This window comes from Mixophyes fleayi, chromosome 6 (assembly GCF_038048845.1).
Source record: "Mixophyes fleayi isolate aMixFle1 chromosome 6, aMixFle1.hap1, whole genome shotgun sequence".
Classification (NCBI taxonomy): domain Eukaryota; kingdom Metazoa; phylum Chordata; class Amphibia; order Anura; family Limnodynastidae; genus Mixophyes; species Mixophyes fleayi.
In genome coordinates, this window is record NC_134407.1 from 78,565,647 (window position 1) to 78,592,220 (window position 26,574).

General features: G+C 41.7%; 1 protein-coding gene across 3 annotated transcripts in view; it reads right to left on the minus strand.

The window, feature by feature from the left end:
* Positions 1 to 20,066, minus strand: part of ENDOV (endonuclease V) — an 88,564-nt gene extending 68,498 nt beyond the window's left edge. Inside the window, exons 1-4 of one of the 3 annotated variants that reach the window (XM_075216918.1) lie at positions 19,806 to 20,064; positions 9,568 to 9,735; positions 4,419 to 4,553; positions 726 to 765 (exon numbers count right to left, since the gene is read on the minus strand). In XM_075216918.1, the coding sequence (XP_075073019.1) occupies positions 726 to 765; positions 4,419 to 4,553; positions 9,568 to 9,735; positions 19,806 to 19,871 (409 nt within the window). In that variant the 5' untranslated portion in view covers positions 19,872 to 20,064. Of the gene's footprint in view, positions 1 to 725; positions 766 to 4,418; positions 4,554 to 9,567; positions 9,740 to 19,805 lie in introns of all 3 variants that reach the window. The other 2 variants (XM_075216917.1, XM_075216919.1) reach the window with 2 other exon arrangements.
* Positions 20,067 to 26,574: the final 6,508 nt, after the last annotated feature.

The following is a 26,574-nucleotide window of genomic DNA, read 5'->3' on the forward strand; positions in this document are numbered from 1 at the left end:
GACGTGACGTCACCATCATTCAGGACTCGGAGTCGCCGAGCGCGGTACAGTAGCGCGGCCGGCGGCTCGCTACAGCTCAACATAAAAAAATAAAAAAAACTTTAAAGAAAGGGCCCCACGGATGCCCGAGGCCCCTGGGCTGTAGCCCAGTTAGACCTCGGGTTAATCCGGCCCTGGACGCGTGCCACATCTGCACTTTAGCAGCAAAGTTTTATAGGTCAACAAAAAGTAGTTGCTTTCTACTGTAAAATTCATATAATGAAAGTCTATGGGACTTGTTCATTGCTGACACAACAACGTTTACAAAGTGCCTAATGATCATGAATGCTACATGTAGCATTTTCACCTTTCAGTAAGTAAAGCTGCTGAAATCCAGATCAACGTTCTAACTGTAAAATGATACGGAAGTATAAAAATAGTGTTTGCGGTTAAAAAAAATGCGTAAACCATTAATGTACATTCACCTAAAATGTTTCTGAGCTTTTACAAGCAGAAAAAAACTGCTTATAAAACACAAGTGTGACACCAGCATAAAGGTCAGGTTAACCTTGTGAGCATTTTAATATTCTGATTGGCTACAGGGTTGCCCCACGCCGTGAACATTGTAATGCATTTACTTTTTACAGATTGGATCTAGCTCTGTCAATTTCAAATACATCACTCAACTGAAATACTCCTATAAAGGTAAGTGTTCCACTATGAATATAGATTTATTCATGAGTTACCTCTGTGATGCAGGATTCCATTACTGTCCACAAGAAGCACCTGGAAGACAAATAAATTTACTGTCAAATAAAGGAAAATATTCCCTAAACCAATAGAATTTATATGTGGATAGTTAATAATTAAAAACATTAATTCAAATTACTGATCTCAATTCATCTTGGAGTAACAGTAGCATTTTAACCAGAATATGTCAATGGAGTGCCTTGTGTCTCACAAGCGGTCTTGGTGATGCCAATGGCTCCTGATGGATTTGATTCATTCTTCTGAATATTGGTTTAGCCCACTTGGAAGTGGTAGGTGCCCTCTTTACACTGCAATTCTGTTATGAGTTTGTAACCTTCGAGGCTGAATTTAGGCAGCTTATTTCCCCAATGTTTGGCAAATTGTTCACAGATGGCCTCATACACAGAGCAGACAACCACCAACTGCCATGCAAAAACCCTCTTTGGAAGTGCAGTGCATCTCAATTTGCCCAGGCGAACATAAATTTCTAACAAAGTGCATAGATCTAAAGAGCATGATGAAATTGTTTTTGGAGGAGCAGAAGTTTGCACAGGTCGATGGGGGAGTTTTAAAAAAAATATATATCTCCATTCCAGTTAAAAAGTCTTTCTTTCATGCAGTGAGTTTGGGAGGGGCTGACATCCAGTTTGCAGATAGGGTCTGATTTTAGACTGTGCCCCTTTGTGGACTGGCTTCTACAAAGTACTTTGAAGCACACAGTCTTTTGAGCAGGCTTGTTTAGATATACATCTTAATTCAACCATAAACCTGAGCACAAGCATCTTAACTTACAAAAATTGTCAAACATATGTTGAACAAATCTACTATTTGAAGCATAAAGTGATGGGCAAGTGCCAGCATGCCATGGCAGCTATGTTGTGGGGGGTGGATGGTCCACATTTTTATTTTGCGGACCCGACCTCCCTAGGTAATCCACTGTGCTAACCAGCTTAAGGCTAATTTGGCACTATGTCAGGCAGACCACACAATATGTGTTTCCCAGCTTTAGTGCCACAAGCCCAGGCTGGCAAAGCCTAATGCTAATAATAGTTAAATCAGGGTGACCCTATGCTTTTTGTCCCCCCGATTTTGCTAGTACCAGCTTAGGCTGACACTAGCGTTGGTTAAGCTGTTAAGGGGGAGGGGGGGAGGTATGCTGTATTTTTGTTTACATTTAGTTCTGTTTTGGTTTTTTAACAGGGTCAAACTCCCTGAGCTGGGAATATAACTTCATAATAACAGGGTCAGATCAAGCCACAGTAAAACTCACATGCTTACAAGAAATACCAATATTGCAGTCTGCTCAGAGTGAAAAAAGGGTCAAAGATTATGGCCCATACAATTTTTATTGCAACAAATACAAATAAAAAGACATATAGCATGACAGTATACTTATAAATTAAACCAGCATGATTAACAGAAAATGATTCATTATCAAATTAACATTGCAATAATTTTCAAGTGTCCATTAACATGTAAACAATCACCCTATGCCAATATATGTGGCAAAATAGAGATATGATCAATTACAACACAGTGAGACTTAATTTATTTATACTAAATATGGCACCTACTGTACTGTGACCTTGTGTATTAAACAGAGGCGGAACTAGCTAGCCACGGTGCAGGGAGGAGGGAACCGGGGCTCCTGACCCTCTGCATCTGCCATGCAGCGGGCCCCATTATCTCCATGGGGCACGGTGCACTGCACCTGCCGCACCATTGGTAGTTCCGCCACTGGTATTAAAGACAGTCTTCTTAGTTATTAAATTAAATTAATGAATATTGAATATTTTCCCACATTAAGAGGCAGAGAGGGAGACCTTCAGGATACATTGGGGGGAGGGAGGGGTTTCAATCCCCTGTTATGAGTCGCCGGGCATCACAAACATATCCGTCTGCGTTCATTTCTGGGTATCACAGTACGACTGTTTCAGAGGCATTCTGTGGCGCATCGTGGGGGATTAAATTGCCTGAGAACTATGTGTCCAGAGGGTTTGAAACAGTAGGTTCAATTGCAGACTCTTTCTGTAAAACTTTGGATTGATGGCAATATTTCTCTTTGTTACCCTTGACTCTGCCATAGACAATCCCATCTATCTAGACTGCTTTTGACAACATGCAGAAGGTAGAAAAAGGCATTGCCCAATGACTGTCCAGTTATAAACTAATCTACAACACATGGCTTTGAAAAAGTCTATCCATTAAACAAAACAAGTCGCCTGTATTGCCTGTGTCAAGGCCAAGGTGATAGTACCCTTACACTCTAGTATAGTGGACCAACTGATAAGGAAGGAACAGATATTTTGCTCGGTGGAGATTTTATGTGCACATTACACGTAGTGGCAAAAAAACAATCCCTCTAAGCAGCACACTAACAGTGCGTAAATGAAGACGTTTGTATGTACAGCTCACAGTCTTTGCTACAGTGTATCCATCACCATAGGGATTACAATTTAAACTGACACTTTTAAGTTACCAGGTTGTTGAATGCTGAACTAAGAAATCCAGCCTACTAACGTGTCGAATTGCTTTTTAATATGATCTGGAAGAACTCCTATTAACCACCTAAGACTGGGACTTTATTTCTAACAGCAACGGTGGGGGGAATTTATCTCCAAATTTTATCTTTGAGTATTAAATGATCTGGGGAGGACTCCTTATATTGCATGTCTGACTGTTACAGCAGTAGTGGGGCTTGTTTAAATTGCATGAATTTGAGGACAGGATTGACTCTATAAGTGCTTTATTTAGAATTCCATACAGTTGTAATCAATTTTTGGTCCCTATGTGATATTATCTTTGTAACAATCTTTTATGAGCACTCTTTTGCAACTGCTATGATAGAAAAAGCTATTCTTGGACATTATGGGCCTGATTCATCAAGGAAAGTATATGCCGATATGTGCCGTATTTTGCGTAAAATTGCCAGCCTAAGGTTTAATGGGCAGAACGGGGAGGAAGGGAGCTTATGCATGTAATCAATGTACAGAGATTGCATGCCAAGCGCACACACATCCTTCTGATTCAAGCTTTGGACATCTCTCAGGTACATGATTTTCAACTGCTACAGGGCAGGTGTAAGTGCCGAGTGATAGTGATGACGGTCCCGTATGCAGTAGATCATGTGTTTTCAATCAAGAGCAAAGATAAAATGCATTTTATGTTCAGTAGACATTAATAACATCCTTATAAATGTATTTCATGTAAAAAAAAAATATTAACTTTTTTTTTTAATGTTTTTTCATTAATGGCTATATTATTAAACAAGTGAATACTTTTTTTTCTGTGTGTTCTATTGGGACTTTATATTTCATATACATATCATGCAGTGTGTTGTGTCCATCATAATATGGCAAGTGTCATATATGCAGAGCATACCTACACCTGTATTAAACAAGAGACGTTTCTCCAGATGCGCTTGTAGTTAATTACAGTCATGAGTATGCGTTTTTTTTAAAAAAACATTACTTTCGTTTTATGTGCTTAATGCTAATAATCAGCCTTGGTCTATATGATTTATCATATTTTAGGTGCTTATTTGTGTATTTTAATTAGATTATATTTTTTTTCAGTAATAAATGATCTGTGAAAGGTAAAATTGTTTCTCTCAGATTACTTTATATAATATAGTACACCCACAGCACTGATCTCATATAGTAGGAATGATCTACAACATCACAGCTCACCTGAGGCATCAAATTGGGGTTCTTCACCTGCAACCTCTTTACTGCATCCACTAAGGATGGTACTTCTCGAAAGGCTAGAAATCCAGCAATATAGGGGGCATCAAGGGTCACCATACAACAGTCCTCATAGATAACCTAAAAAAAATCACAAGAGTTATTACTGACAACCATTAAAACATTAAACTTAATGACATTTTCAAAAAATTATTGTCACCCTTATACTTTCAAATAATTCACAATTTCTTATTTTTTTGCAATGTTAACATGCTGTTCGTGTCGGACCTCGAGACCTCGCTACCATCCATCCATCCCATTCTCCAAGGCTACTCTGAAGCGTCCTTGTATAAGCTTAATAAATCTAAATCTGAAGTACTGACTATTGCTACCCCTCACGCTTTACAGGACACATTTAATGTGAAATTTAGATATAATTGGCAAGTGTCTTCACTGATGTATTTAGGTATTAGTGTTTGTAAAACCCTTTCTGATTCCATTAAATGTAACTACTCCTCCTTTTTGACCCAATTTACTTCTTTGACGAAAACGTGGGCTAATTATGAGGTCTCATGGTTGGGCAGGATAACAGCTGTGAAAAAGATGCTCCTTCTGAACATTCTGAACCTTTTTAGATCCATTCCATACCTTACTCTCCGCCATTTTCTTAACAAATTTTATAGTGTCTCCCTGGATTTCATTTGGAGAGGTAAACGTCCCAGAGCGGCGGTCTAAGCTGGTGCACTGGGCCTGTCCTGAACTAGAATTTTTCCAACTTGCCTGCTTATAAGATCAGATCAAAGACTGGCTTGCTCCTGACCCGCCTAAGCCTTGGGTTACCATTGAGAAACATATTTTTTTCAAATGCTTTCTGTTCCAGATATGCTATGATTGGACGACAAATCTAGGCACTAGCAATCACTCTGGAACATGCTCAGAGAACCAATAACTTATCAGCTCTTCTTGATTCTGGGCCCGCTGGAAACTTCATTACCACCAGAGTGGTTCAAGATTTGCGGCTACCTACGAAGCCATTATTCCGACCATTCTACATCACGGCAGTAGAGGGAAGTCGCATCTCCGATAGTACTACTACCATATAGAGTGTGGGAGTGTCCTATAGATTTGATGCCAACAAAAAACACCTCCTAGTGGGCGTACCTACCCACTATCTCTCTCTGAGACCAAGTCCATGTCGGAATATATAGAGGAAAACCTTGAGAAGAGGTTTATCATTCCGTCTTCCTTACCTGCTGGAGCAGGTTTCTTTTTTGTGAAAAAAAAAGATGGCGGTCTCCACCACTGCATTGACTATGGAGGTTTGAATTATAACACCAAAATTCATTATCGTAAGCCTCTTATCACGGAACTGTTTGATCATGTCAGAGGTGCCACCATCTTTACCAACTAGATTTGAGAGGGGCTTACAATATAATTCAAATTTCTGAAGTGGACGAATGGAAGACAGCTTTTAAACACTCGTGATGGGCACTACAAGAACCTTGTCATGCCATTCGGAACGAGTAATGTCCCAGCGGTATTCAACAGTTATTGTCTATTTGGACAACCATATTATCTTCTCCAACAATCTGGAATCACATCGTGACCACGTCAAAGAGATTCTTTCATGACTCCGTACCAACCGGCTCTTTTGCAAATTGGTGAAATGCACGTTGCACTATCTCCTGTTTAGGTTACATTATATCTGGTACTGATTTACAGATGGACCCGAAGAAGCGCAAAGTGATTCATAACTGACCTCTTCCAACCACTCTCAAAGCAGTTTGATACTTTCTGGGCATTCCAAACTATAACAGGAAATTCATTAGAAATTGGCTCCCATCACAGACCTTACCAAAAAGGCATCTGATCTCTCCAATTGGTATGAAGAAGCTAAAGCAGAATTCCATGACATCAAACAGCTTTTCCTTTCTGCTCCAGTTCTTCCTAAGCCTGATATGTCCCGACCTTTTATCCCAGTAAGGGATACCTCTGCAGTAGGTGTAGGTGCAGTTTTAGCCCAGCATTTCGAAAATGGATATCTTCATCCCTTTGGCTATTTTTCTCACAAATTTCTGCTGGCATAATAAAACTACTCTATAGGAGATCAGAAATTATTAGCCATTAATTTGGCTTTGGAGGAATGGAGACATTTGTTCAAAGGTGCCAAGTGTCCCATCTCTGTCATCACATATCATAAAAACCTTCTATATCTAAAGTCAGCCCAGTGTGTCAATCCAAGACAACGAGATGGGCCTTGTTCTTTTCCAGGTGTGACTTCAAGGTAACCTAACAGCCAGAATTGTAAGACAGATGCCCTTTCTCTTTCTATGGATCAAGATGAGAATCTTTGCCTCACTAAAAAAAAGCCTTATCATCGAACCTGTGTCCTTTTCTACAACCAATATTGTTCCTAATCCACGTCCATGAAAAACTATCATACCTCCAGCACTTCGCAAAAAATTGCTTCAATTGGCTCACGCTTCCCGATTCCAAGGACATTCTGGATTTCAATAGACTCTCAAATTTGCTCAAAGATCCTATTGGTGGCCTACTCTCAAGCAGGACATCCAGGAATTCATAGCTTTTTGTTCCAAGTGTGCCCAGCATAAAATATCTAGTCTGACACCTGCCGGCCGACTTCAACCATTGTCAATTCCCCACCAACCCTGCATTCATCTGTCTATGGACTTCAATAAAGATCTACCATTTTCTAATGGGTTAAACACCATCTGGGTTGTAGATGACAGTTTTTCCAAGATAGCACATTTTATTCCTCTCACTGGATTACCCTGCGCTCCAAAACTGGCTCAAATGTTTATTCAGGAGATTTTCAGACTCAATGGCTTGCCTTCAGAAATAATCTCCGATCGCGGGGTCCAGTTCGTGCCCAAGTTCTGGCGGTCTTTGTGTCCAGTTCTTCAAGTGAAGCTTAAGTTTTTGTCTGCCTATCACTCCCAAACAAACGGTATCAACACAGATGCAGCTGATTCAAGGTCTGTGTTTCTGAAAAGTACTTTTTTTCAGCCCCATCATTTACACCAGCTACAGAGCAGGTGTAAGTGTCAACTGATATTGATGAGGTATGTCATAGCAGTCTTTGTATTAAAACCTACACTAAATAGCAAACAAAATGTGTTTGCAAGGAAGATTAACTATATAAATGTACTATATGTAATGTACAGTACCCATTAAGAACATCCTGATTTATGTATTTAATGTAAAAAAAAATTATAGTATTATGAGTTTGTAATTTCTTTTCTAACATTTTTTTTGCATGTGTTCTGAAGGGACTTTATATTGCACATATTCATGTGTGTATCCTGCAGTATATTCTGTTTGTTAACATACAATACTGTTCAGGGAGAGCTTACGTATTCCCAGATTCAAAAGAAAACTTATCTTGACATCCACTTGGATTTGAATATGGGTGCACGTTCGCTCAAGTTCTGTGCACGTTTTAAAAACACAACTTACATGCAGGTTGTGTTCGAAGATGAATCAGGCCTGATGTGCTTTACCAAAAAGCTGTAATATGGTTTCATCTTCTTTCTCTTAGCAGTGTAGCCCTACTGGACATCCTACTATATAACCTTCTTTCTTGGAGATTGTGACGGATGGTGCAAGTTGAAACTGTCGCACCTTGTGTCTGAAAGTCAGCTTCAATCTGTTTCGCTGTTGATTGAGATGCTTTGAATAATCCTTCGATAACATTTTCTTTTTCCAGGGAGGTTGGCTACAGTGCCATGGGCCTTAAACTCCCTAACAACATAATGTATGGTGTAAATAGGAACATCAAGGTTTATGGAGATTGATTTAAAGCCTTGAGATGGTGTATTCTTGGCTACAATTTTCTGTCTGGCCTCAACATACCATATATTATAATATATATTGTCAGAAGATTGGGCTAGGGGCTTCGTCTCCTAGGGTTAGACGGAGTGGCATAACTCTTATCTTAAGGAACCACTAGACCCCAAAATTAATTATTTCCAGCTATGAACCATCAAAGTAAAATATGTTGTTCAATGTCACCCTGACTTTCGACTGCATTATAAACAGCTGAAGCTCCTCCTACATCTGTAGAACAGTGTCCTGAGAGGATCTCATTCTCAAAAAAGCCAAGAATTCAGATAACCTCTGTGCATGACTCTACCAGTGCTGTCAGGAATCCCTCTCTATCTCTGAAGCTGTAAGCGCGGACAAGGGTAATTGTGAAGGTTATAAGGATAAAGAGAGATCAGCTCTTCTTTTGAGTACCCTGCCTCCTAGGGGTGAAAAATAATCTAATGTGTGTGCCCCCCCCTTATAGCCTCAAAGGAAGGGGATTAACAACAGTTTCGGGTTTAATTTACCTTTAATATGCTCTGTATCATCACTGGAGACGACTTTTTAAAAAAAAATATGTATGTGTGTGTATTATATATAGTGTGACATAAACGCTGGGAAAATGATTGAAGGTAGATATGTATCTCACAGGATTTTGTCTAGAACATTTTAAAACCCCAGGGAGATTGCTGTGTTTGGGAGAGCCTTGTTTATTTTCAGTGTTGGGAAAAACTGGTAAGGGTCCCTGGGGTTATGCATGGAGACAGAAGAGCAGGCTTCATTCATAAGACCCATTTTGGGTTTTCCCACAAGCTAGCAAGTTACTAGTAATCAGGAGTTGCACCTGCTGAGGTGCTATTAAAAGGCTGCTAGTCAGTTCATTCAGTCTTACAATAACTGGGGAGGAGGTCAGATGACTCCTGAGAGACATTGCAATTTGGGATCTGTGAGTTTTATGGTTTTGTATTTGAGTGGGACACTAGGTTCCTCACTTTAGAGAGGGAGAACTGGTGTATTACTCAGAAGCAAGGTGAAGATTTTGTTTGTTTTGCTTTATCGTCTGTGCCAGTGAATAAAAACTAGCTGAGGGTGTTTAAACCTAAGCACTGGACTTGTGTGATGTATCTGGCTGAAGTGAGTGAACTCAAGATATTTTGATTTTGTTCAAAAATACAACAATTGCTGGGGTGTGGGGTATAACTTGTGGAGTGAGAGACGGGAAATGATCAAACAGGGAAAGGGGGCTTGGGTGATTGGGAGGGAGAACTGTCTTTTACTTCTTATTAATATATATTTTGTTTATTTGTTTTAGGTTCTCAGTTAAAATTACCTCCAGATCTGGGTAACTCTGTACTATGAGGGAGCCACATGCAATGGTGTCCTCTCCTTTTATATATGACAGGTCAACCCCTCCAATGTGCTTCAGACCAGAGAATTCAGGGTGATTCTGCCATGGCTCAGTGTTGCTGGTGATCAGTCTGTCTTTCAATAGTATCTGCTCCCTGAAATGAAATATGTACATTGAAAACATCATTAAGGAACTTACTTTATATAATTCTTATAAGCATTTCCAAAAACTAATTATTTGTGCTTATAATAAAAGCAGCTAGCCAAAGGTTCAAAAAACATGGGCAGCTTACAATCTTGTACCATCATCGATGTGAGAGGTCTTCTCTTTCAGGGCACAGTACGTCAGTTAACTTTCTATGACATTGTTTGACCTGTCCTTGTGTATGAACCCACCAATCTGCACAATTTACAGACTAATTCACAATAATGCAAGATAGAGGCAATGGCTGCTTTGTCTGAAGACTAGAGCAGACAACAATGCGGAAACTTTTAATGAACAGATTGGTTTATTCTGTCACGTACTGTTTATTTTTTAACTCAGTAGTAGATTGAATGTGTATTAACATTTAAAAAATGCCTTTACTTGCTCATGAAATGGGTATTATTACCCATACTTGTTTCAGCATGATTTTGATGAAGGGGCAGCCCTTACCTACACCCTGCTGATGCCACTGTTGCAAATCATTTCTTTACCAGCAAGACCTTTTTACAGAGTAAGGATCATTTATGAACCGCCATTGTGCAATGCTACAGCGCCTACCAATACGTAATTTCCCTGAATAAGCACAGTAGAAAAAGTTTACATACTCTTATCAAGATCAATGCAGACCTTTTTCCACCTTTAATATGATTTAGCAACCAACTAAATAGTGTGAACAACAATGTTTCGGAAAAAGACATATACTCTGGTTGCATACATGTGCATACCCTTTTATAGTTGTGCTCACAGTTAACCAATCACAATAAAAAATATATTCAAAGTTAAATTAGCATACACCTGCCAGCAAGGAAAGTGATTGTGATTAACCTTAAATAAAGACCAGCTATTCTTGAACGATTTCCTTGCAGTAGAATCCTACTGGGAAAACCACGGTCCACTAGGAACTTTCAAAACATCTATGGGATCTCATTGCTGAAAGATACTAATCAGGAGAATTTCAAAAGGCATTAAATGTACTCTACCATGAAACACCGTGAAGAGTTTCATCAATCAGTGGGCAAAATGTGACAGAACAGGGAGGTTGCCAATATCAGGATGTCACTCCAAAGTTGATGACAGAACAATTTGTCAGTAATGCTACCAAGAGGCTTCTTGCAACATGAAAGAAGCTTGTGGACAACGCAGGGTGGCCAGCATGAGTAATAAAAACGGACACTTTTAAAACCCATTTTTCTCCAGCGCATAGTCCGCACATATACGTATATTTTATGGTAACAACTGTTGGGTTAAACTGTGTGTAATTACTAAATATGTACCTTTGGGTTTATTCCTGTAAAGTCATATGTGGCCTTTGTAAACTCATATTGTATGTGATGTATTTAACAGTTAACTGCACTGACCGTGCGTAGACAGAGCGGGTACATTTAAAGTATATGATTGACCATGTGTAGCCAAATGTTTGTTTATATAAATCCTATGTGATGTTCCTTAAAATTCAGCCAGGTTGGTGCCTTTAATAATGGGATACATTGTCCAATCACTGTGCTTTAATGAGCTTTGCAGAGTTTATGGGTTGGGGAGGTAATTGCATTATGTCTGCAGTTAACCCTATTGTTTGAAAAAGGATCTGCTAAATATAGCCGCATGTCAGTCCAGACATAGTGACACTGTGCAGCCTGCCCATAGGATAGATTGCTAGATTATGGGTATAAAGATGGGACACAAAAACATTGATGGTGTGTGCTAGTTTGGGAGGCGACTGAGCAGGGGTCCAGGTTCTATCAGATTTCATCATCAGTTTAGTTGACCATGTGAGATGGAAATCCAAGCTGTGAGACACAAATCTATTCCCTGCTACAGGAGAGAACTAAAGACTAGGGGGTAAATTTATCAAGTTGTGGGTTTGAAAAGTGGAGTTGTTGCCTATAGCAACCATTCATATTCTAGCTGTCATTTTGTAGAATGTAGTAAATAAATGCTAACTACAATCTGATTTGTTGCTTTAGGCAACGTCTACACTTTTTACAACACACTGCTTGATAAAATTTACCCCTTAGTGTCTACCTACTGTGTGCTATTGGGGAAAAAAAACATGTCTATGAAAAGTCCCCATATGCATATGCAGAAATAAATATTAATAATTAAAGGAATGACATTAATAAATAGTATTGATGAAAGTAGAAACAATTATTCATAAAAAGTCCCAATATAAACTGTGATTCATATACCGGTATTCCTTATCTGCAATGTATACGTGTTAGGCTGGGTACACTACAGGTTTTTCACCCGTTTATCGCGCCAATCACATGATAAACTATTGTTAGGTCTGATACTGCATTAGTGTGTACACTCCCACTATCATGTTTTATCGTGCCAAAGCATATTGTATCGTTTGATTTTAGAAACTGACTAAAAATCTCTATAAATTCTGAAGTGTGTAGGCACACACAAATAGCAGTGTAGGCAGATCTCTATGGAGTTTACAGAGTCACCATCTTTTCAGCAGAGGGTTATGACAGATGAAGAACACAGATCTGAGGGTAAATTGCGTAAAATCGTGTAGGTGTGTACACATGAATCGGCATGCTGATCAGGACTGTCAGTCGTTGGTAAAATGGTTAAATATATCGCATCAGGAGAAGTTTTCTGTAGTGTGTACCCAGCCTAAGTTCATAAAACAATGTTGATACGATGACAGTGTACTCCAGTAATGTAAAACGTCTTACTTTCACAAAGTTAACAGGTTTCAAAAACGCTTTGTAGTTAAAAGGTAGTCGTTTAGTTGATGTATAAACGAATTTATATCAGAGAGGGTCAGGCTATCATGGATAAAATTGCCTTCAGCCAGGGGCAGACTGGGCTGGGGGGCATCTGCCCCCCAGGCTGGTCCCATAGTGGGCTACCTTGGGCTTGGTCATCTGCATTTTTTTCCCCTTTAAAAAGGTCCTAAAAAGCTGCCGAGTCTAGTCTTCCCCCCCCAGGCTAAAATTTGCCAGCCCTCCCCTGCCATCATCTGATATAGGGGGCCCCAGTGAGATGGGTACACACTACAGGTTTTTTCGCCCGCTTATCGTGCCAATCACAAGATAAACGACCGTTAGGAACGATATTGCATTAGTGCGTATGTTCCAAAGATCATGTTTTATTGTTCAAAAGCACAACGTATCGTTTGATTTCATTTTATAAATAGACTAAAATTCTCTATAAACATTGTAGTGCCGATGCTGCAGTGTGTAAGCACTCATGACCAGCAGTGTAAATAGATCTCCATAGAGTTTACAGAGTCACGATCTTTTCAGCCGATGGTTATAACAGACGAAGAGCACAGATCTGAAGGTAACTCTTGTAAAATGTGCATAGTGCATACACATGAATCTGCTGATCAGGACTTTTCAGTTGTTGGTAATCATTAACGATATCGCATTAGGGGACATTTTCTGTAGTATGTACCCAGCAATACACTAATTTGCTCTTATCAGGAATCTTGAAACCTAATCTAGATCTCTTCTGAGAAGGCCATTCGGAGATTATTAGGATTCTCTCTTTCAAAGTGCACAATGACTCTGATGCTAGGCCTTCAATTTCCTCTTTAATTTGACCATATTAGTACAATATACTATATCTCCTGTCAACTGTTTCTTGTGTGAATAATTTTACATTTTGGTTCCAGGTCTGCATTAAAGGCAGATGTGCACTTAAAGGGGTTACTGTTGCCCAGAAACCCCTCCGCACCACAATTTCACCTTTGCTGGGCAGTTTGGCTATTCTTTCTGACTGCTTACTATGGTTCAGGACTGCTCGGTAGTGGGCGGAGCATTGAATTCAGAATGCTGGGTTTAATACAGGACAGTCAGGGAACATATTAGTGTTTTAGCTCTTATATGTTTGTCACAGGATTTTTTATTTAAAAAGTATCTTTTGCAAAAATGTACAAAAAACATGCCCCATTACATTCAAGTGTACTGCGTTGCAGCGCAGTTGAAAGCACAATACACTGTGAAACATAATCATTCATACTTTTAGTACAATACAGTACGAGGTACAATATATGACATCCTACACTATATATCAAGTACTGCACTAACCATGCAAAACTTAAACAACATGACAGTTTAAAATAAGCAATGGTTGTGAGGGGACGGTAGGTAAGAGGGGTGGGGTGGATCACAGGCCCGAAGCTTTATTGAGAGACAGACATATATAGGGGAGGGTGCATAAATTAAGCCAAGACATTCAACAAAACTTCAAACAGTGATGGGGGAGTGGAAGTCAAGCCCAAAACTTTATTAAAAAAACAGACACATGGTGGGAGAAGAGGAAGACAACAATCAATCATCTTCCTCAGGAATGGCAATGGTGTTATAGTCTCTTAGCAGGCTGTGGATCAGCCTGCGACAGTCATCTTTTCCCTTTTCAAGATGAGGCAATTCCTTGCCAACCATATAGCATTCTTAAAACAGTTCATAAGGCGCCCGGCCTCCGGGATTGCCCCAATACTGTGGGTGCCAGGAATAATCCATAAAATACCGAATGGTATGAAAGGCAAGTCCTAGTCACACTGTCCTTAAGTTCGAGTTCCAAGGCATCCAACAGTGCCTGTGCAGTGGGGCAGTCACAAAAAATATGTTGGTCACAGAAATATAGCAGACAGTAGGCAGAATCTTGAAAGCAGGGTGATGTTTTAAGCTCCTTACAAGGACCATTTCACACCACTTTAAAGGTACTGGTGATAACACAGTACAAGAGAGAATACACTTTGACAATACAGCTCTTTTTATACAATGTTTACGCACAACCTGGCAGGAGGAAACCCAGCCTCCTCTCCCTTTAACCAATCCAGGCTAATTCATGCAGTTAGCACATGAATTAGTCTGACGGGGTTTTCACATTTTTAACATTGTTGCAAGTGGTAGGGGCCCTCTACTTCCTTTCCACCCCTGGTGCCGCTGAGTACAGGGTGGGAGATTTAATCTTTAAATCTCCTACTCCCCTCAAGATATCGACTCCAGAGTGTGGGTAGCCAAATCCAAGTGCAACTGTCCCCTTCTGCCACTTCTCGGAGTGGCAGATTTTTTACATGTAAAATCAATTTTAAAACACTTTTCCACATACATACTCTACTCCTGATACACCATGCCAGGCCTTAATCTCTTCAGCGACAAGCACCAGACACTAACGTGCGCTGCAAAGCCACACTTCAAAAAATGTCATTTATTAAATTTACATTTTTCAAACACCCATTTTTTAAACACCCTTGGTACTACGCATCTAGGTTTAACCAATTTGATGCTATTCAATAAACAGAATAATATGTGTTGGTGCAAACACAATATAAATAAGTCTGTTCAAAAGGTTTCTCACTTTCCTTGTGAAAAAACACAAAATTCCAAAATAAGATAACAGGCGAATCTCAATTCCTTTAGTAGTCCCAATTATTCTCTGATATATATTTCAATTCACCAAAAATATATGTAATTTTAATAACGAAAGAAATGATGATAAATACAATTTCCAAAGTGACATAGACCACAAGTTAAGTGCATTTGTTGACCAACGCCCAATTATGGTAGCACTCACTAGATCTCAATCTTTCACACTGCTCGTCAACGAAACATCAAGGAGTATGTATCATAACTTCTTTTTTGGTCCAACCTGGCAAGTGCCTCGTAAAACAGGTTACCAGATGGTGCTCATGATATAAGACGGAAAAGAGGAAACAGCTCCTGGTGTATTATCTTTTTAACAACCACAACTTAATGATAAAAATATACTCACATAAAAACATGAACATCAAGCACATATTATAAATAACAATACACATGGGTTCCCTCCTAGGGTTAGGCAGTCATTCCTACCAGATGTTGTTGGTTAAACAGCATGTAGAAAAATATGGTTATCCTGCTAAGGTCCCGGGATCCTTTCAGGGGCTAGGTGTTTCTTAACTAAAGAGATAGTGGGAGTCTGTTCCACCACTGGATTACAAGCAATGCGCTTCAACGTCTATGATTTTTCTCCAGGCGTATTGACGCTGCACTTTTAAAGCTACCTCAACCTGCCATGCTGCAGAAGCAATGTTTAACACATGGGGCATGAGAGTGACCGGTCATAACCGGCATTATAGGATGTCAATCAAACATGTTCAGTGTCACACATCAGAGTCCACCTGTTACTTTTCAAACCCGCTATCTGGCGTTCTCCCTTTGCTCTCCCCTCCAGGTGCAGAACCCTGTGCCACAATCCTACTCTGTAAAAAAGGAGGTGCATGGCCCTTTAAGAGCTCTGACCTTGTGGTCATATGACTGCTGACCTGAGAACAGCCCTAGTCATCAGTTCAGTCATTTAAACCTGCTCTGTGTACAGGCCTGTAACTAAGTATTAGGCTCCAAACCTTTACTCAAGCTTTGCGGTACATCTTGTGGCTGATTTCTGTGTATTCTGACTGGACTGTTCCTAGCCTCTTTTCTGCCTTTTGTTTGGTACTGTTTATGCGTCGATTGTTGCTGACCCGGCTTGTTTTGACACTCCATATTCTGATTTGGCACTCTGCAGTCTGTTTTTTGACAATTCCTGGCTACATTGACCAGTCTCTTCTTGCTGTATGATGCCTGGTCATTACGCCTGGAGGCAGCACAGAGAGCAGCGACCTGTGAACTCAAAAGCAGCAAAGCCCAAATGTCCTTGTGGGGGTCTGTCGAAAACTGGGGGTTCGTTAGACTCTGTGCCTCTGTTACTGTCGGTGCTAAATCAGATTGGCGAAAGAAAATCCACTGAATTCAATAGAATTGTGACATTCAGAGAGGAAGTGTGTACTTCCTCTCTAAGCAGCATAGGAGAACGAATTGCAGAGAGGCCTGGTAAATGAGGGGTGTGGAATTGGGCAGTGAAGCACAGGATAGATTAATGAGAGACAGGAGCGACGAGTCACTGTGAGGCATGAGAGAGGGATCAATGTGGGGGGAAAGTGAGAGGCATGAGAAAGGGCAATTATTATAAACATTTATTTATAGGGTGCTAAAAAAAATTGCCATACAGAGCTGTAGTACAATCAAGGTAGACAGGTGGTGGAGACAGGCGCTGAGGGAGAGGAGAAGATGAGAGGAGATTGGATCGAGGGGGCAGGTCAAGGAGGGGGACTCCTTCATCCCCATGGTGAGGAAGGAGGAACCTGACAGGAGAAGATTTCAAATCTGAGGGTTTCAATTTTAGCAGTAAAGAAGATGGTTAAATCTAGAACAGTGGGGGAGGCAGGGAGAGAAATTGGGGACAGGCAGAGGAGAGAGTTGAAGGCAGCGTAGAGGTGCTGTCATTGGAAGACTGGAAGGTAATTAGAATCTTTAAGAATTGAGAGGGTCACAGGGCATCAAAATTGCATTCAATTAGCCAATAGGGAGAGATCGGGAAGGGAGAGTTAGAGAAGTCACATATGGTGCAAAGGTAGGAAAAGACAAGATCTAGGGAGAGGACAAGGGTGTGGGAAGATGACCATTGAGAAAGGCCAAAAGAGAAACCTGCACAGAAATTTGGTAGCAGCAGCTTCAGTGGAGTTGTCAATGGGGATATTGAAATTGCCTAGTATGAGAGAGGGAAGTTCAGAGGACAGGAAATGAGTGAGTCAGGCTATAAAGTTATCAAAGCACCAGGGCCCGATGGCAGTAGATGACCACAGTACAAAGGGGGATGGGGAGGAAGAAATGGATGGTGTGGACGTCAGAGGAGTGGAATGAGAGAGAGGGTTCAGGGGAGAATGACCCAGACGGTGCAGTGGGGAGAGAGAAGGATGTTCATGCAGCCTGGAATGTTGGAGTGGATGAAGAGGAGAATCAGGTTTCTGTGATGGCGAGGAGGTTAAGGGAGTTGGAGAGAAATAGATTGTGGAGGGAGCCCAGTTTATTGCAGATAGACCTAGTATTTCCAAGGGCACATGAGAAGGGAAGTGGAAAATGGCAGGGTCAGAGGATGGGGCCCAGGGGGGAGAAGAGGTAGTGGTGGAGGAGGATGGGGCCGCTTGAGCAGTATGGCTGAGAGAGAAAGTGAGGGGTGGAATGCAAGGGGGTGTTAGGCATGGAGAGCCATAGGGCCAGGATTGGAGTGTGTGAGAGGAAGGGTGAGGGGGAGCACGGGAAGCATGAGGGAGAGGCGAAGTAAGTACCAAGGGTGTTTGGTACTGGAGAGGACTAATTTAGGACTGCAAGGATTGGTAAGTATTCTTCCTTCATCGTGGACTCCTCTGGTCATGTGGATCTGTGTGTCCGCAAAAACCAGTGTGATAGTTCAGCAGGACCGCTGCCTTGTTGCCAGCACCAGGGAAGAAGCCAATGTAGCATATAAATGAATTATTATATTACTGTATATTTGCCTGGGTGTGAGCCATGTTCCCACATCTGTGACCTTGTCTAAGGACACCTGCATACCTCCCAACGTTTAGTTAGTAATGGGGACAATGTGTGCATACCATTGCTTGGACGAGAAGAGGCAAGGTCCCAATACATGGTCACGTTGGAGAGGGCCATGTTACACAGAGCTGAGCCACGCCAACACCCTTTTCCTTAAAAACACCCTTTCAATACTGAATACAACTGCAGCTGGTATTTGTGGCATTGAAGGGGCACATCTCCCATCAATCCTGGAATCGCAACAAAAGACCTGATCTGCAGGACCGTGGACAGTAACTTCAATTCACAACTGTTGGAATGCACCTGCGTTACAGTTTGATGTAACGTTAGATGTATTCCTCAAACACACTACCTGCCACTATCCTCGCAGTGCAGATATAAAACATATGTAATCTAAAAATTATATATATTTTTTGTTACGCTCAATAATTCCAATATAAATTGAAAACCCAGAAACCAGAGGAAGTAAAATGAGTGGGTGTGATGATTATGTAGTATATCTAATGACTGATTGCTATTTTCTGTTGAATTCATGTATGACAATGTTTATTGTATGTAATCTTGCAATGTAATCTCAACGTGTGTTTTGCTAGATGACATGACTTTGAACTTATGCAAGTGTCATTAATCTGTTGAAATAGCCACACCAGCGAGAGATAGGATCGTGGAGGAGTTTGAAGCCCCAAAGTTGTAAATCATCTAGCCAAACAGAACAAGCAAAGGTGGTAAATCAGGTCCTGTGAACACTCTGATCTCAGGACATCCCTAGCTCACTGTGACATTTGGAAGATCAATCTGTGCTTATTGACAGCTAAACTCCAAGGATGGGGGTGTGGAAGCTATGTGGAAAAAAAAAAGTTTAAAATGTTCTGCCTTAGACAATAATGTGTGCATTTTCATGAGGGGTCTATCAAGACTGAAATGTCCCATACTTTTCTTTATGTTCCCTCACACACCTTAACTAGTAAGTAGTACTTTGGTTTTATTTCCTATTTTATTTTCTGAAACTTAATTGTGCAAATTTATTATATGTCTTGTTATTAATTTTTTGTAATTAAGCCTTGGAAAAATTTCTCAGATCAAATAAATTTAATTTAGCGTGTTCTCCGTGATTCTTTGTGAATTTAGGAAGCCCAGGGAGCCTCATGCTACATGTGTATATGATTTAAATGTGAAACATTATTAAGTGGTTCTGGTGAAAGTAAGGACACCATAATAAATCCTTCATGGTGGCAGAAAAGGTGTATTCATTGCTAAGTGACTAACTTGACCCCAGTCACAGCCAGGTGTTCAGATTGCAGTAGATTTCTGAGAGAGGCTGGGCATTCGTGACAGTGGGTATGTAGAGATGGTATCTAAAATATTACATTCCAGAATTCGTTTTGTATTTAGACCATTTTCTCTCTTTAAAACTTGAAAATGTTAGTTGATTAATATTGAATAAATGTATGCGTTATTTTCTCCAGTGCTTGAGCACCTAAAGATAGTTAGGCAACAAGTCCTCCTGCTGTGGAACTGCAAATCCCAGCATGCCCAGACACGTGGGCAGCAAATCCCAGCTAAGCCGTGACATGCTAGAGTATGTCGCTCCACACCAGCAGTCGAACTTAAATAACCTAAACTGTGTCTTATTTAAAATATGCAAGAATGACAAAACTACCAAACTTGCCTCTCCCATGACAATAATGTTTCGTTCTCCGCCGGGCATTCTGGTTCTTCATCAGCCTTCATATTAATACTGTATCAATGTGGATGCTGGCACAGGAGGATCACAGCTCCCTGATTTCCATGTATTGCGCTAAGCCGATGGATACCAAACAGTAACAAGATGCTTTCTCATGCTAATTGGTCCATTGTGCTGTCATTGCTGCCATACGTAATGTGTGACGCCACTTGTGAGTATCTATTCTGGGACTCGGGGTTTCCCTATCACATGACCGACGTCTTCCAATCAGGAAACACCAGCGGGTCATAGCATGTTGTTGCCGGAAATAGCGTTGCAGTAATGCTGCATGTAGTAAACGCTTTCTGTGTGAGGTCATTTTTCTCCTCCAGCGCTTATTTAATAGGATGAGGGAGGGACATATTTCTTTATAAAGGTAATGGTAGCTGATTTGTTTTAGTAAATTCTCAGGACTAAGCCTAAAATAAGATAACATCAGGCATCCAAATGAAGGGAATCAGTTTAAACATTTCTAAATACCTTTTCATTCTGTTGTTTTTTTTATGTAGTTCAGTGTCTGTGTCTTAAAGAAGAGTGATTCTGCCAAATTGACATAGTCCAAAGGTTTGATATGGAGCAGTACAAACGGGATAGCTGGCAAACTTTATCCTGGGGCAAGAGTTGACTGAGCAGCCTATTAACATTTTAAAGGAAATAAATGCAGGTAGCCCAGTGACCCAGCCCAAGGTAGCCCACTATGGGAGCAGCCCAGGGGGCAGATGCCCCCCTGCCCCTAGCCTAGCCTGCCCCAGTGTACAAATCTGTTACAGTGGGTGGATCATACTGATGATTTGTAAAGTGTGTGGTAGGTCATATTCTAGGGTAAACCTGCCCTAGAACAAAAATGTCTTGTGACAACAGCTAGAAGGTCAATAGACTCTTGTAGGAGAATGGTATAAGCATAAAATAAATTTCAAAAAATTCTCTGCCTATCAAGTTTTCCATTGTTACACAAACAGGCCAGTTATAGAATAGTCTAAAGATTGGAAACCTTCTTAAGTTGCAAGTGAATTCCAAATTTTTCCATATCTCCAGCGCACCACCGCAATGTTGTTTTCATCAATATAGATTTTGAAATATTTAATGGAAAGCTGCACTACCACCCAGGGAGATGATATAGCACAACACTGCTGTTTCTCACTCTGAATTTATAATTTAATAATAATTCATATTTATTAATTTGTACTTAATATTTCAGCTATGTAACTTATGAAATGCAGGTCTAAAAAAAACCTGCCTTTTTTCTGGCAGTTTGTCAGGCAATTTTGTCAAAACTGCCACAAGTTTTCACTAAACTGCTAGCCGTTTAGGTGTTTAGAAGTGGCCCCATATCGCCGGTGATTTGAGTTAGGATGGAGGTGGTCAGCCCAGGCCTGAAGCTTTATTGAAGGGTGGATCCCAGGAAATGATACATAAAATACTTAATGCTATGAAAGGCAAGTCCTGGGCACACAGTCTCTGAGTTCATCTTCCAGGACATCCAACAGTGCCTGTGCATAGGGTCAGTCCCAAAAGATATGCAGCAATGTTTCCCTGCTGACAATGCATCAGAGGCAGTGAACATATCTGCACTGGTTCTGGGAGTGCATGAATGACCCCCCTGGATTGCAATCCATGCCAAGTCTTTATGTTTATTAGTCAGCCTCTTAGAGGCCACATGTTCCCACAAATGTTTAGCAGTTGCAGCAGGAAATCCTGGGATAGACTCCATCATCTCCTTAGCTCTGATGAGCTTGTAGATCATTTTTGGCTTGCACAAGTTTGGTTTTAGTCCCTCCAATAAGGAACCTGTGGATGCAGTTACAAACAGTGAAGGTTTGCAGCATAGTGGGGATATCATTTAACCCTTTCCCACCTTTGCAGGGCTCCTTGCATATAGCTGCCTGCTTCAATCTGTCCAGTTTGTAGCCCCAGATGAAGTGGAAGACTGTCATATGATGGTCTTGCCGATCGCAGCAAGAGGTAGCCAGGCTTGAGCTGTAAATGTCAATGTACATTAGATTAACATATGACCAAAACCAAATTCCCTAAGCATTACCTTATGGGAAACACATTCAAAGTCGTTCTCCTGCTCAAAACTGACCATGGCCACATGAGCACAGCGATCTTTGATGTAATGGGCCGTATCCCTGAATAGGGTAAGGCTATCTGCAATCCCGCTTCCAGGAATGCCACAGGTCTAATCTGGGTGACCTATCTTTCCAATGACAGCCTTTAGCCGGTTGGCTAGTACATTGCCAAGGATCTTATAGTCCATGTTCAGGAGAGAAATGGGACATCAATTTTTAAGATCTCATCTCTCCCCCTTGGTTTATACAGGATCGTGATTATTTCCTCCCACCATCTCCTCGTACAACTCTAGCAGGTCCAGGCCAATGAGATCCCACAGCGCTACATAGAGCTCCGCTGGGAGGCCATCACTACCTGGGGTCCTACCTGGCCTAAAAGATCTAGCGGCAAAGAGCAGCTCCCCCTGCGCCAGGGGAACGTCAGTGGCTTTTTTACCCACAGGATCAAATGTGTTAGTAATACCTGACAGGAATTTATCAACCGCGTCTTTGTCATTAGTCTTAGGGGAATAGAGGTAGTCTCTGATGACTCCCATGACGCCCTCTATTCCCTTTCTGTGAATGCCGGTCTCATCTCGCAGTTCAGCAGCAGACATGTAGTCAGAGTGGAGTTTCCTGAAAAAAAGTTACTTTACTCACCCTTCTTCAGGCTTTCCACCTTGGAACAGAGGATGGTGCATCTGGATTCTGCCTCAAAGTGCTTTTTAGGCCCCCCTTGGTCTCCTCCAGTTCATCTCTCACATCCTAACCACACAGTTGGATGTCCAACAGGGCTGCAGTTGTCTTGCAGCCTCGTGAAATTCCTCTTCCTTTCACATGCCTGTTGTCTTCCTTTAACCAGGAAGAAACTGCGGAATTTAACCTCAGCATATTCCCACCAGTTAGACATACAATCAAAATAACATTTGTCATTCTTCCATATGATGTAGGCATTCCTCAGCTCCTCCAACACATCCTTTCCAGCAGAGCATAAATCAACATCAGTTGGAAAGCCGTGGCCCATGACCCCGTGAAAGAGCATGGTCCTGTGGTCTGAGAAGAAGCAGAGAACCATGGCATGCTTATCCTGCTTCACTGCTCTAGAGGTAAACACAAAGTCAATACGGGAACACACTTTGCTTTTTAGGCAGCTCAAAGTAGAATTATCAGAGCCAGGCTCCATGGATCCCACTGTTTCCTACAAGAATGCTTCGGCTACAATATCCTGGAGCAGCCTAAATGTAACATTCACCTTTACAGTGCTGCTGGAACAGCTTTTGATGTAGCTCTGAATGATGAGAATGTCTACTTTCAAGAAGCACTGATCAAGAATTTTCTTCTTTCCAAAGATCTCAGTGATCATGTCTGGGACCCTTCCATCCTCCTCTGTCAGTTTGAGGATATCAGTCTGCACCATTCAGGGTTCCAAAGTGGGAGTTCTCTGGGGAAGATACTGGCTGGACAACCTCTATCCTGCAACTGGAGAGGTGGTGGAGGTAATGATTCCAGCCTCAGGGAGAGCCTTTGCTGGGTACTTTCCATCCTTCTTCTTTGGAGCAGGGGCTGTAGCTGCTGACCCCATCTTGCTGGCTCCTTTACCAGGGTAAGAAGAGGCTTGAAAAATGGTCAGGAGGAAGTTGCTTCTTGGTGGGTCGGGCTATGCATATTTTCCTTCCCGTTGGGCAGTGAAGTGTAGTTTCTTCCACTGAGTTTGTCCCGCAGATTCTGCAGTTGTATTTTGCAGAGCTTTGCACTCCCTCGAGGTCGCCCTTACCTGCTCTTTTCTTCCTTACTCGGCAGGCAGTTGAATTTTTATGCTGTTAGTGCTGAGAAGGATAGTTGAGGCACAAGAAACAAGATGCAGCACAGTCTTACCAGTTTGAACCCTCACCGGTCTTAATCCTTGGGCCTTAGTCTGCTGAAGCCAGCATTAGGACCTCTGGGTTTTGGGACAGATAAGAACAGATACTACATTTGACACTTGATCTTAGCAAAAAGGTCGAGCTGATATCCAGAAATTAAATATTTGTTTAATTATTTTTGTGGCATTTTACTTCTTTGTACAATGCTGCATAATATGGTGACACTATTATAATATATGTTGACACTATATAAATAAGCGGTAATAGTAATAAATTATAATATTAAGGAAATAATCCCACACTGTTTTCCATTTACTTTTATTTCACAAACTAAGTTACTAATGTGGGTTCATACTATTGTCTTCTCTAGGGCAGTGATGGGCACTATTTTACACTTCCAGGGATTTATGACATAAAGCAGAGGATAAGTCAGAATTTGGGCATAGAGCTGGGGCTAGTTGGTGAAGGCTAGTGATCTGTCTGTTGCCCATCACTGCTTAGTGCTTTTGTGCTCACTTCTGGAACATCTCCTTTATCTGTCAGATAGAAAACACAGCCCCCCAACTGTCTGTAACAATTTCTGGCTTCCGGTGATTAGATCACATACATTGCGAGATTAGAGAGTTTTATCACTTGTGACTGAGATTACCAGTTACAGACAATCATTCTATTATACACAGTATAGGAGTATTTCATAGTAAAATTACATTATTTAATTGCTGCCTAGTATATTCTCGTTTTTTGTTTATGAATTTACAGGGTTTCATTGACTAGAAATATGAACTATATCATGTATGTATGGGATAATCAGTTATACCTTTTTACCATGTTCTTGAAATTTTGTTTACTTTTCTAAGAAAAGCCATGTATAAAATAATTGTTTTTTAGTATGTTTTAAAGTTCTTTACATAAAACACTGAGAAAAAAATTCATATATAGTAAACATTTATTTATTGAACAATAAGGGACGCTGTGCTTCCTGGCATGATAGTTGGGTCACTTAACATACAGTACATTTTACATTGCCGAAAGCTGATGTAAAACCAATAGAGGGCGCTGTGTGTGTGTAAATGATTAAGGATTGCATCTTCCAAGTTACAAGCAGTAGATGGCACTAACAGACTGTATGAAAGTAAAAACATTGCTGGAAGCATAATATGAATAGTTTTTGATCCAGGTTATTTTGGAAAAAATTTATTGTTTTTGCAGAATACTAAACATCCTGTTATGTATCTTTATCTGATTCATTTCCTGCACAAACTGTGATGCATGCTGAAGTTTAAAGCGTTAGAAATATAATGCACCACCCTAATGTAGATCCAGTTGTATTCCGCAGGTGCTGTCCTAGAATTACATGGATCTCATACACTGCAGATCAGAAGGTATCGCAGGGATAAATGTTTACCTTAATAATGTACAGCAAATGTTACACTGATGTCCTGATGTTCAATATTTCTTTAATCAGTTTTGTGGCATTTTACTTCTCTGTACAGCCAGGCCTGAAGCTACCATTAGGCAGCGTTAGGCAGCTGCCTAGGGCGCCGGGCACTACTGTGTCATGCTGTGTCCCAGCCGCCACACAAGTTGAGATCCACGTGGGGGGTGGGAACAGTGATCGTGCCCACCCCCCTGCACACTGCCTGTCCCATCTTTCATCTCCATTCAGACCCCTCCCCCTCACTGCCTGTCGGGCATGACATCATCATCACGTCCCGACAGTGTCAGTGAGGAGCCCAGCAGAGAGAAGCAGCTGCTGAAGAAGAGACGTAAGGTAAGTAAAAAATGCTAGGGGAAGGGGATAGTGTGATGCATTGGGGCTGTGCAGGGCCGGATTAAGGGAATGGAGACCCCTGGGCTAAGAGCGCCTCCATTACCCCGTGAGGCCCCCAATGTGAGCCACCCGTCGCCCCCCCGTACCCCGTGAGGGCCCCCCCTCCCAAGCGCTTACCTGTCACTGTAGTCCTCCGTCCCCGGCGCGCTGTAAGCTCCTTACTGAGGAGATCTCACGAGAGTTCACTCGCGAGATCTCCTCAGTAAGCAGATTACTGAGCGCCGGGGACGAAGGACTACATTGACAGTGCTCAGCAGCATTGATTGGGCTGGGGGCGCCCCCGCCCCCGGACCGATCAATAATGCTGCTGAGGACTTTGAAGGGTCCCCTGGATGCCCGAGGCCCCTGGGCTATAGCCCAGTTAGACCTCGGGTTAATCCGGCCCTGCGGCTGTGTGAAGGAAAGTGGACAGTATGCAGGGGGGGCAGTTTGATGCAAAAGGGCAGTCTGATGATGGAGGGGAGGCAGCATGATGCAGGAGCCCCTTGTCAGGGGGGAGGCAGAGGGGGACAGTCTGATGCTGGAGGGGAGACATTGTGATGCTGGGGGGGGGCAGTGTGAAAGAGAGGGGACAGTGTGATGCAAGTGGTGTAAAGGCACTGTGATGCAGGGGGGACAGTGATGATGGGGGCAGTTTGTTGAAGGGGGGACATTGTGATGCGGGGGGGCAGTGTGAAGGAGAGGGGACAGTCTGATGATAGAGGGGGGGCATTGTGATGTGGGGGAGCAGTGTGACGCTGGAGGAGGGGCATTGTGATGCAGGTGGGACAGTAGTCTGATACTGGAGGGGGGCTGTGTGAAGGAGAGGGCAGTCTGATGCAGGGTAGACAGTCTGATGCAGGGCGGACAGTCTGATGCAGGGCGGACAGTGTGATGTAGGGGGCCCAGTATGAGTGATGAAGTGGAACTGTGTGTTGAAGGGAATTAACATACAAACACAATAAGAGGTCAAGTTTTTTGCTCCCAAATC